Source organism: Sus scrofa, chromosome 14 (assembly GCF_054392235.1).
Source record: "Sus scrofa isolate SSC_HxYL_T2T_F1_AM1 chromosome 14, Sscrofa_HxYL_maternal_Yorkshire_Landrace_v2.0, whole genome shotgun sequence".
Taxonomy (NCBI): Eukaryota; Metazoa; Chordata; class Mammalia; order Artiodactyla; family Suidae; genus Sus; species Sus scrofa.
Window position 1 is genome coordinate 73274817 of NC_139396.1, and position 16085 is coordinate 73290901.

At 42.4% G+C, this 16085-nt stretch overlaps 1 protein-coding gene across 5 annotated transcripts in view; it reads left to right on the forward strand.

Annotated features, from left to right (window-relative positions):
* Nucleotides 1-16085, forward strand: part of FMN2 (formin 2) — a 305517-nt gene that overhangs the window by 35381 nt on the left and 254051 nt on the right. For all 5 annotated transcript variants that reach the window (XR_014827783.1, XM_021081836.2, XM_084996812.1 and 2 more), the window contains one exon: nucleotides 8162-8328. Coding sequence is in view for 4 of the 5 variants with exons in the window: in XM_021081836.2 (XP_020937495.2) it covers nucleotides 8162-8328 (167 nt within the window). In the remaining variant the exon portion in view is untranslated. The remainder of the gene's footprint in view (nucleotides 1-8161; nucleotides 8329-16085) is intronic.

Below are 16085 nucleotides of genomic sequence, written 5' to 3' on the forward strand. Positions count from 1 at the left end.
TATCTATATTCTAGGTCCAATTATTTTCATTTTTTGGTGTGACCAACATGTCCAGTCTAGAAACAGGTGCTTTGACTAAGAAGCAGAGTAAAGGGACCAGGAGTTAGGGGGCACCCCAACTGTGTGTCAGTGTTAGGTAGGTGGTGGGGTGGGGAAGGGGTTACCAGAGGGAACCTGGGGGGCTGTGTTTCCTGGTCACAGCCAGCTGGTTTGTACAGTGAAGAAGAAAGGTTGGCATCAGAAGCTTTAGGTCAGCCTGCTCTCTCCAGTTTGGATGCAAGGCCTCAGGTGTTTGATGGTGCCAGTGTGTCCTGGTTAAATCCCCAGCCGTCAACTGCAAGAAGAAAAGCAGAAGGGAATGTCTCTATTCCCCCTGCTCTGGTCAAATTACATCCCTTGGTCCAAAAGGGAGTTCAGTCCTGTTGAGATAGTGTGCAGGTCCTAAAATAAATAAATAAATAAAAACTTTTCATATTCCTGCCACAATGATCTGACTCTTTAACAAGCAAAGATTGTCTACTATTTTTCGAGAATCAGGAGCATAGTTTTTTAGCTGTGTAATCTTCATTATTTCACATAATATTTGTGACACATTTTTCTATGTTATCAGACCTTTTAAATAGCATGATTGAAAATATTTGCTGTAGAATTTGATCATATCTAAAGGCAGAGGTATGATAAAGGCCCATGTACCCATCACCCAGCTTTAGTAATTACCAGCATTATCAATACTATAATAGCTTCATTGACCTCCATCCCTCTCCACTTTTGTTTTATGGACTAATTTGAGATAAATCACAGGCGTCATGTTATTTTAATCTTGAATACTTCAGTATGAATCTCAAAAATGTACTTTTCAAGATACCACAAAGTCATTATTACACTGGGTGCAGAGACAATTTATTGTTTAGTTAATTAGAGCATTCACAGAGCTCTCTGATACCTTGGATGATAATAGGTCCAAGCTGATACCATGTGACCTATGCTCAGCTCTCCTCTATCTTTTTCCGGGAGGGACAGCATGAGAGCCTGATGGGCAGCACTGCTGTGGACTTTACAGTCCCTTATATCAAAGGGCTCACCACGTTTGCCTGTCTCAGTTATGTTGACTCTGAATGACTTGTGGGTTTGGGGATGACAGTTTGATCTCTTCTTTACAAATTTTTTTATTTTTATTTTTATTTATTTATTTTGTCTTTTTGCCTTTTCTAGGGCCGCTCCTGCAGCATATGGAGATTCCCAGGCTAGGGGTCTAACGGGAGCTGTAGCCACCAGCCTATGCCAGAGCCACAGCAACGCAGGATCTGAGCCGCGTCTGCGACCTACACCACAACTCATGGCAATGCCGAATCCTTAACCCACTGAGCAAGACCAGGGATCCAGGGATCGAACCCGCAACCTCATGGTTCCTAGTCAGATTCGTTAACCACTGTGCTACGACGGGAACTCCTGCAAATTTTTTTTTTAAATGATTTTTATTTTTTCCATCATAGCTGGTTTACAGTGTTCTGTCAGTTTTCTACTATACAGCAAGGTGGCCCAGTCACACATATATGTATACATTCTTTTTCTCACATTATCATGTTCCATCAGAAGTGACTAGATAGAGTTCCCAGTGCTTTGCAGCAGGATCTCATTCTACTTTGCAAATTTTTCAACTGGCCTTTTTCTAATGAGTTTTCCATGTATGGATTAAGTGAACCGTTAGGGATTGTGATTCTAATTTTGTCATTTCTTTGCACTTTTTGGCTGGAATTTTTTTTTTTTTCTTTTTGTCTTTTTAGGGCTGCATCCACGGCATATGGAGTTTCCAGGCTAGGGGTTGAAGTGGAACTGTAGTCGCTGGCCTACGCCACAGCCACAGCAATACAGGATCCAAGCCGTGTCTGTGACCTACACTACAGCTCATGGCAACGCTGGATCCTTAACCCCCTGAGTGGTGCCAGGGATCAAACCTGCGTCTTCATGGATGCTAGTCAGATTCGTTTCTGCTGAGCCATGACTGGAATCCTGGAATTTTTCTGTACTGAAAATTTTTCTTTAATCACTAGGTATGTTTTATTACCCCAAAATACAGTTCATATTGGAAAGGCAGGTTAAACGCTTTATTTAGTTCCCATTAATTCTGTTACCAGTGACGGTTGGTGCACTATTATCCTCCAGTTATGTGTTGAGTTTTATTTTTCTTATTCTTTTTTATATATGTGTGTTTAAATTAACTGAAAGATTATTCTCTTATAACATGACTTTTGATGGCTGTGTAGTAAGTCAGCATCTATATAAAGCTTATCTTTTTTTTTTTTTTTTTTGGTCTTTTTTTGTCTTTTTAGGGTTGCACCTGCTGCATATATGGAGGTTCCCAGGCTAGGGGTCTAATTGGAGCTATAGCTGCCAGCCTTCACCACAGCCATAGCAACACCAGATCCAAGCTGTGTCCGCGACCTACACCACAGCTCACGGCAACGCTGGATCCTTAACCTGCTGAGCGAGGCCAGTGATCAAACCCCCAACCTCATGGTTCCTAGTCGGATTCATTTCCGCTGTGCCATGATGGGAACTCCTATATAAAGCTATCTTTTAAAACAAATCTCTGTATTGTTAGACATTTTAGTTTCTTTCTTTCTTTTTTCACTAATAATAGTCCACTTATTTTTCAGGGACTGTTTCCGAAGTTGATCTTTTGAGTCCAGGGGCGAATTTTTTTAAGATTATTGCCACCTTGCCAAATTGCCCTTTAAAATTTTCCCAGTCAATGCTGATTCTTCTGAGCTTTGTGCTTCCCTAAGTCCAGGTTGAGGAATACTGAAGGAAAAAAATCTCGCAGCTAGTTTGATGGCTCTTTTAATTCTCATCTTCTCCCCTAGGTTGTCTGTTACTTGGATAGTCTTTAGGATTTAGGATCCTCACGCATTCTGAGGGCGGTGCCACTTCTGCTGTACTCTGCTGGCTGATGCAGTCACGAAGGTCTGCAGTTTTGAGAGGAGTGTGTGTAGACTGGGTGAGACTATAGGAGAAAGCCTAGTTTGGGCCCGGAAGCCACAGACATTAACACACTGAGTAGGGAGGCCAGAAAATGGGCCTCCAGAGACCATGGCTGGTAAGGAAGGCAAAGTAAAGGGTGGCATCAGGTGGTGAGAGGAAGTTTTTTTTTTTTTTTTAATTTTTCATGTTTTTTTTTAATTATAGAAATAAAGTATACTCACAATAGAAAATTTGGAAAACATTGCAGAGAAGTAGGGGGAAAAAATCACCCAAGTTTTGAAAACAAAGATAACCACTACAATGTAATTCCAGACAATTGGGTGTTTTTTCCCTTTGGCATGTTAACATTAGCACTGGGAGGAAGTGTTTTAAGGAGTAAGAATGAGTCAGCAGTGTGACTTTTCTGAAGGATTAAGAAACTGAGTAAGATGAAGGCAGAAATGTTTTGATATTCTGCTGGTTACCAATTTCTGTTGCCTTGTCGGGGTGGAAATCAAATGAGACTTGTCGTATTAGAGTAGGCTGAGCCAGGAGGGAGGGGCTAGAGGTTGCAGGCATAGGTATTCTCGCTAGTAGCTTTCTTTCTAGTTGAAGTATAGTTGATTTACAGTATTGTGTTAGTTTCAGGTATACAGCGTAGTGATTTAGTATTTTTGCAGGTTATAGTCTCTTATAGGTTATTACAAGAAATTGGGTATAATTCCCTCTGCTATACAGTAAATACTTGTTGCTCATCTATTTTATGTATAGTAGTTTATATGTTAATCCCCTACCTCCAATTTGTCCCTCCCCCCCTTGGCAACCACCGGTTTGTTCTCCATATCTGTGAGTCTACTTCTGTTTTATATACATTCATGTGTATTACTTTTTAGATTCCACATGTAAGGGATATCATATAATATTTGTCTTTCTCCGTTTGACTTATCTCACTAAGCATAATGCCCTCTAGGTCCATCCACACTGTTGCAAATGGCAGAATTTCATTCTTTTTATGGCAGAGTAATAGTCCATCATGTCTCTGTGTGTGTGTGTGTGTGTGTGTGTGTGTGTGTGTTCTGTATCCTCTTTATCCATTCGTCTGTTGATGGACATATAGGTTGCTTCCATGTTTTGGCTATTATAATTTGTGCTGATAGGAACATTGGTGTGCATATATTTTTTCAAATCGTTTTTTGGGAGATATGTATCCAGGAGTGGAATTGCTGCATTGTGAAATTGATTTTTAGTTTTTTGAGGACCCTCCATACTGTTTTCCATAGTGGCTACACCACTTTACATTCCCACCAACAGTTATGAAAGTTCCCTTTTTTCCACATCCTCTTTAATATTTGTTATTTGTAGACTTTTTGATGATCTAGCTAATAGTTTTGATGTGAAAGGAAACCAGGAAGTGGGAGAGTAGCTGAGGACAGGGAGTGATGTGGGTTCAGGGAGATTTTTTTAAAAATTAAGCAGTATTGGAATTCCTGTCGTGGTACAGCAGAAACAAATCTGACTAGGAACCACGAGGTTGCAGGTTCGATCCCTGGCCTTGCTCAGTGGGTTAAGGATCCAGCATTGCCATGAGCTGTGGTATAGGTCACAGACGAGGCTTGGATCCTGTGTTCCTGTGGCTGTGGTGTAGGCTGGCAGCTACAGCTCCGATTAGACCCCTAGCCTGGGGAACTCCATATGCCATGGGTGCGACCCTGAAAAGACAAAAGATAAAAAAAAAAAAAAAAAAAGATTAAGCAGTATTTGTGATTATGGAAATGTCCAGTAAGGAAGGATGCATGTTCATAATTTAGAACAAGAAGGAATAGTTCAAGGGCGAAGTTGCATGCATGGAACAAGGACTTTGATCCTTTTTGCTTTTCTTTGGAGCAGACATATCGACTTGAGGAAAAAGCAGAGGAGGGCGCAGGAATGTGTGTTTTGTGTATATACAATTTGTCCTGGATTCTTCCATTTTTTTCCAAAAATTATCTGTGAAGATTTTGATTTCCTCATTGTAAAGAGTGAGGAGGAGGGAGAGACTGGAAGCTCAGTTGAGCATACAAAGCACTGTTAGGCTGAACTGTGGTTTGTAATCAGGATCTTAAAGTAGGAATAGGCAGTGTGGGTGCCCCTGTCTTCTGCAGTGCTGAGCTCCTCAGGTGCAGGCAGAGGGGGTGGATGGCCAGGCTGGGATGTGCTGTGGTTTGACCAGGGAGGGAGAGAGGGATGGGAGTGCTGGCGTTTGGAGGGTTTGGCTGTGGTGATGGGGCATGGGGTTTAAGCTGGTGAGGAGGAAGTGACAGATCCTGTGACGGTGACTGAGTCAAGGTCCATGTGGAGGATGGAGTTTTACAGGGGATTCTAGAACCAGAGCTGAGAGGGTGGTGGTCAGGGATTAGGTGTACATATATTGATTCATTTATGATCAAACATCAATTGATTAACTGCCCTGTGCCAGGCCTTCCTTAAGGTTCTGGGTAAAAGTGGTGAACAAACAGTTAAAATGGAGCTGACATTTCAGGAGGAGGAGTTGGCCCAGGAACTCACCTGAATTCAAGGGCCAAGCTCTGAAGGATGAAGGGGAATGATGGGAGAAAGGGTGGTAGAAGTGACAGTTGAGCAGAGACAGGTGAGTAAAGTGAGAGGGTGAGTGGGTCATGCAGGCATCTGGGGGCAGAAGCCCTGGGAGAGGCAGGTGCTCAGGTGTTGGAGGAAAAGGTGGTAGGTGAGTGTGGAGTTGGGGGAGAGGGAAGGAGGCAGAGGTGGGTGGAGTGAACTTGGACGTGGGCCAGGTACAGGTGGTACAGCTCCCGAGGGTTGCGTGGAATGGGTCCTGTGGTGGGTGGAGGAAGCATGGGAGGCAGGACTCAAGGACATGGGTGAGTTACCTTCCAGAGTGTCAGTGACCATGACAGCAGGTGTTGAGGTGAGAACCAGGGTGGTGAATCAGGAGGTGAAGGATATAGTGTGGGGCAGAAGAGGGACAGCAGGAGTTTCAAGGGAGTTGATGGTTTTAAAGGAGTTCCGTTCTATCACTAAGATGTATGGGGTTTGACATAAATGTCCCTGAGAGGCCTGTGAGAGGGAACCTCCAGGGCAGCCAGGCTATTGTGATGGCCAGGAGGTGAGCCTCCCCTCAGAGAAGCTGAGGGTTCTCAGCCCAGGGTGGTTTCACCACTTGTCTGGAGAACTTGGGGGCCTTAGAGCTGGAGGTGGGGTCCAGGGAGCTGTGGTTGGGGTGTGGCAGTGGATGGCTGGGGTTTGCTGCCCAGCGTGCGGAGGCTCTGGGGCTGTGACTCCCTCTCTTGCATGCTGTCCCCGCACCATTTTTGATACCTTTGACTCAATATACGCATATGCATTTATTCACTCGTGGACACACACACACACACACACACACACGCAAGACTCTTTGTCTCTTCTGTCATATGAAGATGGAATTATTGGAGAGAACTAATTAATTTTCTGGCTACTTTCAGACCTACTGTAAGATGTATAAAGTGGAGATATGTGATGATAATTAATCACTTGAGAATTGAAGAGGTAGTTTCCTAGGTGTGTGGGTCCAATTGGATGCAGGCAAACTTAAGTTCTCTAAAGTCTTTTTTTTCCCCTGAGAAAATGTCCTGGAGACCAGTGAATGTTCTCTAGTAACCTACAGGAATGGAGAAAACAGAGCCTCTTTTGCCCTGCTTTGTCATTCTACATAACAGAGGTAGACTTTGAATTTAGTTTTGTTTTACAAACAAAAAATAAGAAGATGCTTGAAAACTGCAATGGATACTACCCTACTGAGCTGAACATGTGTATGTTTGAAATTTAGGTGTGACTTATGTATAGAGCTGGGCTTGGCTCTGCACAGACCCAAGCTAAGAATGCTTTTTACAATTTTAAAGTTGTTTGAAACAAAACAAAAGAATGTGCAGCAGAGATCTTACATGGCCCTTAAAGCCTAAAATATTTTCTGTTTAACCCTTTGTAGGCAGAGTTTGCTGACCCCAGGTCTAGACTGATATTTCCAGTTCTGACTATGATGTCAACGAGTTTCTGTCACAGAATCATAGCATTATATTCGTTCAGAAATCCTAAAATATATTTTCATGTTTCTTATGTGCAAGTGGCCAGGTTTTCAGGATGTGTGCTGGATGTCAGTTTATGTTTTAGTAAGAGAAGCTGACATTAACCAAGTAATTGCACAAATAATTAATTAATTATACAAAGGAGCTTTGAAGGGTGCAAAAAGAGTGTGGAAGGGGGTCAAGGGAAGCTTTTCTGGATAAGTTACATTAATCTGAATTTGAAGACTGGCCCTGCTACTTGGCTAGAGGACAGGAGCAGGGCAAGGACTGAGCAATAGGTGGTGGCCTTGGTAGGGACTCAAGAGACTTCCCATTTCTTCCACCATAGTTGATTAATGCAGAAGCCAGTTAAAAAATTTCCAAAGGATAATAAGTTAGGGAGTGAATAGTGTCAGAAGATGGGACAGGGCCAGCATCTACAGCCCTTGGCTCTGGGTGGCCAGTGAGATGCAGATACGCAGGTCCCCTCCCTATCACCTTGCTCTCCTTGGGTGAGTCTGAGGGACGGCCAGGACTGAGAGCCAGGGGACCAGGTGGGTCCAAGTCCTCAGCCAGTGTCCTCCTCTCTGAGTGCCTCCTCTTGCCTCTTCTAGGGAAATAAAAACTTGAAGCGTAGATCTCCCCTAGAATGATGTTTCTGAGGCACATGTGAGAAAATTTTGAGTTTCTGTCATGTTCTTCTACAGGGTGACTTTTTCTGCTGACCAAACCTCTCCCCTTGGGTTGGTGCTCGCCTCCCTGTCACCAGGCCTAGTACTGAATATCAGACACTGACATTTCTTAGCCCAAATAGTGGCTACTGGCTGCTTCCTCAGAGAGCCATCAGCAGGGTTTACAAAGAGTGGAAGGAGGATTTCCAATGAAATCCAGGAGGCTGGGCGCTTCTTCAGGTGGAAGAAGGTGTAGTCCCATAACATGGCCCTTCCCCATTTGGGGAAGGAGGTTATTTTGGAGGATGGGAGACCCACCCAGAGCTGCCCTTTCCAGAGTGGTATCCAGGCCTGCCTGTCGCAGTAGCCTGGGCAACGGCATAACCCTGACTGTGTTTGCAGCCTCCCTCCTGAGGGAGTCTGAGTCAGGGGACCTGCCAATGCTCCTGCCTAATGACCGTGTCTCACCTGCAGGGCGAACTCTGTTGGAGAAGCTGTTCAGCCAGCAGGAGAACGGGCCTCCAGAAGAAGCAGAGAAGTTTTGCTCACGGATCATTGCTATGGGTCTCCTTCTTCCTTTCAGTGACTGCTTCAGGGAACCGTGCAGTCAGAATGCTCAGTCAAGCTCAGCTCCGTTTGATGTAAGTAGAATTCACAGAACTCACTGACTGTGAGGCAGATAACCATGGAAATAGCAGTTCTAATGTGTGTCTGCCCAATCACCCTATCATTTAAAGACCCGTGTGTGATGCAGCCCTGCCCCCTGCACTCAACAGCTTTGTACATCTGTTTCCTTTTTGACTAGGGTATTTTTAAGTCTCTTTGCCACACCTCCTTTTCTTAACAGATGGCTACTCTTGACAGTTTTCTAGCTTGCTTTAACCAGTGATGGTTTTTAAGTGCTTTTAAGTCAGTATTTCTGACTTTGCTGGTTGTGGACACACCTTTAGAAGCAGCTCCAAGGGCAAGAGCTTTGTTCCCAGTAGGCAGCAGGTTTCCGTGGGCCCTGGAGCACTCTCTCCATGTGTTCATAACTCATCTGTGTACTGTTGACACGAAGGAGCGCCATTTGCTTTCTCCCCCAGCTCCCACTCACCAAGAGGGTTAATACAGCGGAACACTAATTCCAAAGCCATTTCATAATTCATAACGAATAAGAGCACAGCTGGACTATCATTTTCAAGCAAGAGTATTGCTAATCTTCCTCAGGTATGTGGTACGTGTGTGACCTTGGAGGTTGTGATGAGCGTGTGTGCACCTAAACCCAGATGCGTAAGATTTCTCACGAAGGACTTTCTTATGAGGAAACCAGAGTCTTTTCAGCTCACTTATCCACATGGGTTGGTTATGTTTGTGCTCTGCACCCTCTTCTCCTCTCCATGTGTATATATGACATTGAGCTGGGGGCGGGGGTGGTGGTAGTAAAGATAAGTTTGGAAAGGCAATGAAAATGAGCCCTGGCTGAGATCAAGAAGTGACAGTAAATAACAAAAGGTCCATATGAGCCTATTTTTCTTCTTCCTATTCGTTACCCTTTACAAGTGTGATCTCCCTTCAGTATTAGGAAAATAAACCACGTAAAATGTTGTGAGATCTTCTTGATACTTCCAAAAGAAGATTCCCCAGGATGTACTGTGACTTGTGAAGCTTTCTTAAGACCTATCCATCTACCTATCTACCTATGTATCTAACTGTCCATTTATTGCATGGCAGCTAATTACTGTTTGGTAGATCTTTTTCTTCTATGAGAAGAATTGGATAATTTTAAAAATTACCTCATTTTTTCTTTGTGAAAGGGCTGTGCCATTATAGTGACAGAAACTGGGGATTATAGAGGGCTAACAGCTTTATAGGCTGTATTCTAGGAGATATATCAGTTTATAACTAGGAATTAAAATAAGTAAGATACAGATAAAGACAAACACTAGCCGTGCCTCACACCTGTCTTTTGATTAAAACTATTCCCAAGTTAATTGCATTTTCCTCCCATAAAATTCAGAAGTAAACAGTCTTATTAGTCAATACATGTGGAATTGGAATAAACTGAAAAGAATAGAATAATCCTATTTTTTTTTAAATCACTGAACTGGCTGCTTCTTATATGCTTGCTACTTTCTTCCTTATGTTAAAGAGACTAATAACCCTCCCAGCCTCATCATTTTGGAGGGTGGCCTGGTATGGCGTAGAGAGCAAAAAGCAAAGTGAATGTAATCCTTTAATATGGTATGAAGTCATTTCCTTAGGATAGGGAATTTCTTTCCCTAGATTTGTGTGGTTGAATTTTCTCCATACTTTATTTGTTGGTTCTGTACTACCTCTCCATTCCCCGGTCAGAAAATACAAATATGAAATAAAGCTACTCCAGTAAGAAACGTTATTACATGTACTAAATGGTAGTTCGCAACAGAAATGTGCATTTACTGTATACACAGTCAAGAATTTTCTTCACAGCCCAGAAGAGGTAGCAGTACAGGGAGTTCTATAAACTGAAGTATTAGTGGGGAAATGGGGAGGAATGGACTTTTCTGTAGGGAGAGAAGTTTCTGATAATTAGCCTCTCTGCTGGTTTCCAGAAAATCACTTGAGGGAGCCCACAGTTCTCTTGGAGGCAGTTGCCCTTTGAGACAGAACACAGAACACTCTGGGGAAACCAGCTTATAACTGGCCCCCAACTTTTCTCCCTTCCCTGAGAGCTCCCCCTTCCCTCTCCCTCTTCATCTCCATCCATACACAGAGCACCAGAGTTTTGATCTGGGCATCTTACTCATGCTATTTTTATGGATTGGCATACTTCAGTCAACCCTTTTTGATTTAGTTCTGTGTTATTTTATACATTTTTAGGGCCTCATCTTTTGCTTTAGAAATGCTGTAGAAAATATGAAAGGATTTCACCTTTTCCCTCACATTTTAACTTGGTTAAAATTTCAAGAGTACTGCAAAGCAAAAAGCTTTGAGTGATAGTCACAAATGTTTACTAAATGCATTCTACATGCCAGGCAGTGTTTTAGGCTCCAGAGATATATTAGTGATTACATTAGCAAGAGAAATAAGATTCCTGTTCTCCTGAAATTTGCATCCTCTTCACATCGGGGTGAGACAGAGAAAACATAAACACAAATGAAAGCCTAGGTAATGAATTTATGTCAGATTCTAGTAAGTGCCATGAAGCACTTAAACCCAAGAAGATGGTTAGTGATGAGGGCAGGTGGGGTGAATAGAGGGAAGCCCCACATGTAATATCAAGAGCAGTGAAATGAGCTCCAAGGGAAGGTCACTCCAGGAGCCTGGTGGCAAGTAGAAAGGCCCTGGGGGAGTGCAGGCAGGACCTAAGCAAGGCACGGGCTGAGGGCCTGTGTAGCTTCCCTTTGGGGAGATGATGACAGAAAAGACTAAGGAGCCAGGACATTCAAGGTTTGAAAGCCATGAAAGGAAAATGGGTTTTCTTAAGTGGGAGCTTTTGGAAGATTTTGTTGCACATGGATTGAGGGGCCTGGCGTTTGGGTGATGTTGTGCAGGGTAGCAGCAGAAGGGCTGCTGCAGTAGCTGAACAAGAGTTGGTGGAGGAGACAGAGCAGAGTTAGTGAGTGTGGGGTGGAAACTGGAGGTGGAGGTGGAGCTGATGGAACTTCTGGTGGTTAGTAGGGGGCCATGGAAAAGTAAATCAAAGGTGACTTCTTGTTTCTGGTTTTACATGGCGGGTGGAAGATTGTGCCATTTACCAAGATGGAGAAGATAGGCTAGTTTTAGGAGGAAAGTATAAGGACAAAACTGGTGCTTATTGATTCTAAATAGAAAACTAATACCTAGTGTAGTACCTGAAAATCAATAGCTTTTGCTTTTTGCTGTGTGGAATGTTGTGATTTTATTAGCTGGTCAAAATTAGGGCCATGAGTTTTAAAATTATCTCAGCCAACAAAAGGGCTGATAATCCTCTTCATATTCATGTTTTCTCAAATCAGAAAGGAAGACTGTTTTTTGTTTTTTGTTTTTTTGGCTGCACCCCAGGCATATGGAGGTTCCCAGGATAAGGGTTGAATCTGAGCTGAAGCTGCCGGCCTATGCCACAGCCACAGCCATGCCAGATCCAAGCCGCGTCTGTGACCTACACCACAGCTCATGGCAATGCCAGATCCTTAACCCACTGAACGAGGCCAGGGATCGAACCCACAACCTCATGGTTCCCAGTCGGATTCATTTCCACTGCGCCAAGACGGGAACTCCAGAAGACTGGTCTTTAAGTCTTTAATGGCCCAATATATTGTCCATTACCTTCACGTTTGCCTTTTTTAAAATATCTTTGTTTTTTTTAATATCTCAAAAAATTGTAAGCTAGAGAAATTCCAAAATAGCAAGGGAAAACATATGAATAATACCACTTCTTGCCACTTGGTAGATTGTATTCTTGAGCTGTGTGTTATAGTGTTTTCTGTGGTCTGAGGAAAGATTTTTTTCTTTTGGGATCTGTTCTAATTGCGTCTCTCAAGTGTAAGGAAAAATCTCTCTTGAAATATTTGCCATGGTCTCTAAATCCTTAGAAATAGCAAAGCATTCACTATTATGACACACCATGTATTTAAGGTTTTGGGACACTGGCCTGTTACCTGTGGACAAGGCACTACCCATCTTCAGCGTGCTGCTACCTTGGACCTTGGCTCATTGCCCTTAGGTGTAGATGGAGGTCATTTTGTAAGAACAGTCCGGTGTACGTACGGTCCCCTAAGTCTCCTGTTTCTTAGAGTGTCTTCATTCATATCGAGATCCTTTTTTCTGGGTCATGTTCATCTGCAGCTGTTTTTAGCAAACCACAATTATCTTACATAATTGTTGATTATCTGGTTTTTTTTGTTTTTTTTTTTTTGTCTTTTTGCTATTTATTTGGGCCGCTTCCGCGGCATATGGAGGTTCCCAGGCTAGGGGTCTAATTGGAGCTGTAGCCACCGGCCTACGCCAGGGCCACAGCAAACGCAGGATCTGAGCCGAGTCTGCAACCTACACCACAGCTCATGGCAACGCCAGATCGTTAACCCACTGAGCAAGTGCAGGGACTGAACCCTCAACCTCATGGTTCCTAGTCGGATTCGTTAACCACTGCGCCACGATGGGAACTCCTTTTTTTTTTTTTTTTTTTTTTTTTGTCTTTTGTTGATTATCTGTTAGCAAGCTCTTCCAGGATTTCTTCAATCATAACCATGTCAGATAGCACATTACCTATTTACATCACACACACAAAGCAAGTTTACTTGGCCCAAGGATTTTGGCAGGATTATATGATTATATCTACTTAATCCTTTAGAATTGATCTTAAATGTCTTTCTAGTAGAATATTTTTGAACACTGCGCTTTTTGGGGTTTGGCAGATCTGGTAATTTTTGCTGAATATGTAATGATCCCCCTGTTTTCCACATGGGCAGAAGCTCCTTGGTGTGTGTGTCAATGGATATAGGTTTGGATGAGTTTCTTAGTGCAGCTAGAATTAAAGAAAAGGAAGATGTGAAAATTCAAGCTGAAAAGAAATAAAAGAAATAGGATCTTGAACCTATTGAAAGATGTTATGAATCAATACCAACAGCAGCCACTACCAGAAAACAAATGAAATGCACTCTCCTCACTGCCGTTAGTAGCTGGAATGGAGACTTAAGTGACAAATAGAAATGATCATTTTTTTTTTTTTTTTTTTTGGCGTCCCTGGGTGGGCACGAAGGTCATTTTTATTTGAGTTCACTTTTTTTCAGAGCAAGAAGATAACTTCAAACCCATGTGAATATTTTCCTGACACAAGAGCTCTAAGAGAGTGTATGTGTGTGTGTGGGGGGGGATATAGCTGTATTTATACTTTTGAAACATGTATAGTATTAACTGTTAGAAGTTGTTTTATTTGAAATGTGGTGTTTAAATTATGCTCAATTTTTAGACTAGCTTTTTTTTTTTTTGGCTGTGCCCGCAGCATGGGCAAGTTCCTGGGCCAGGGCTGAACCCTTGCCACAGCAGTAACCAGAGCCACAACAGTGACAACACTGTATCCTTAACCTGCTGAGCCACGAGGGAACTCCTAACCCAGCTTTTAAAATTATTTTAGCCGAAATATTTCTTTCCCCTGCAGACTTCTCTCTGGTGTCAACATAGAAGTCAAAAAAGATTTTATTTTCTGAAATTCATTTAGTAGCCAGATTTTGTGTCTATTCCTCTACCTAGGTAATCGTTGCATAAATCCAGGATAACAAAAGTAGATTGAAGCTGTAATCAGTTTTACTCATATCGGTTTTTTGAATTTTAGGGATTTGAAAGAGGCTAAAATACCACATTCACCTGGATGAGGAACAGAAGGGCTGGGGTATCAGCAGCAGGCCCTGCCCCTCACCCACTTTCAATCCCTCCACCGAAGTGGTGCCCCACACTCTTGTTTAGCTGATTTTGACTTCTGGTATTTTACGTTTGCCAGTGCAATTACTGTCACTCTGGATGCCCCCCTTCCCTGGCTTTTCCCTATCCTTCCAGCACAATTCCTATTGCTATACTAGTTTCCTTTTAGTAATTTGCTTTGACCCTTAAATAGTAAGCTTTTCAATTTGTTATTGTTCCATCAGCTTCAGATCCTATCTCCTGCCACCCCACCTGCCATTAGCACCTCTGCTAATAGCTCATCCATGCCTGGACTGTTCCAGCTTCCTTCCAGGAGGTGCACTTTTGTCCTCAGGGTATATTTTTAGGGTTACTGATTTACCCATAAGTTTATTCTAAAAGTCGAGAAAGATAGGGCTACTGTAAATACTGCCCTGCAGAGGCAGTACTGTGCTCTAATTTAATTTCCTTCTCAATATCCCAATATCACAGCACCCAGGCCACTCAAGCTAGGATATTCCTTGGGTCAAGTTCAAATGGATTATTCACTTGCTCAAAAGTATCCCATGTTTAGTTTAGTTGTCATTTGCTTTATCCCTTTATTATATGGAGAGCTACCGAGCATTGCAATACAGTTTCTGATTGTTTTTTTCCTTCTTTGCCTTTTTATAATGTTCTCTTCCTTTCCATTTGAGAGAAGAAACATGTAACTTTCTTTTCCTTTTCTCCTCTGTATTCTCAACATATGAAATTTGTACTTCATTCTTACGATTTGATAGCATTCTTTCAATTCTTCTTAAAGACTACTGCTGTTGTCTGAATATCTGTGTTCCCCAGATTCACATATGGGGATCCTTATGTCATGATGTTAGGAGGTGAGGCCTTTGGGAGGTGCTGAGGTCCTGAGGTGAGGGCCCCCATGATGGGATTAGTACCTTATAGAAGAGACCCCATAAAGCTCTCTCACCCTTTCCACCATGTGAGAACTTAGGGATGACCCAGCTATGACCCAGGAAGAGGGCTCTCACCAGATAAGGAGACCAGCTGGCACCTTGATCTTGGGCTTCTAGTCCCCAGAACTGTGAAAAAAAAAAAAAAGTCTGTTGTTTCTAAGGCACCCAAAGTGTGGTATTTTGTTATAGCAGTCCAAATGGACTAAGATAGCTACTGATTTCCTATTCTCATTTATTTTATTATTGAGGTATAGCTGATATACAACATTATATAAATTTCAAGTGTACATATAGTGATTCGCAATTTTAAAGGTTATATTCCATTCATGGTTATTATAAAATATTGACTATAGCCTGTGTCATACAATATATCCTTGTAACTTATTTATTTTATACATAGATCCTCTTCTAATTTAGATCAGGGTCTTGATATGTAATTATGACTTTCATTTTTTTTTAGCTCCTCCTTTCTCTTTCCCCACCCCTAGTTGCTAGGGACACACAAACTAAAAGAAAGCCTCTATTCTCAACTGACTTACATTGGCTTAAATAAGACACGTAAACAGATTATTGGGGTTCAGCAATTGAAGTGGGATTCCCCAATCAGATTGTCCTAGATTTGAACCCTGGATTTTCCACTTTACTGTGAAAATTTAGGTGGCCTAATTTCTGAAAGTTTGTTTCTTCTGTCAAATGAGGAGTAATATAGTAGTTTCTATGTAAGAAACATAGAAACATTTTGCACAGTATGGGGTATACAGTAAGTGTTCAATGTATGTTATCTATCACTACAGGTCATAATCATATTGGGGTCCCAGTGGAGACATGCACAGTGGGAGCAGCAAAAGGGGAGAGTTAACTGAATCTCCTTGCGGCTCAGGAGATAATGCTTGGGGCAGTAGTTAAGAGTCAACTAGGAGTTTACTCCAAGAATCAGCTATAAAAGGCAAGAAGATGCAGGTAACTATGTGTTATGGGTAGTTCTGGGTTGAAGCTTGGGAGACTGATGGGTGAAAAGGAGGTCAGATTTGTTATAAGGACATTTGGGTCATACTGGTGATGCCCTTAAATAATTTTGAGTAGTTAAGCCATAAACAGATTGGCGT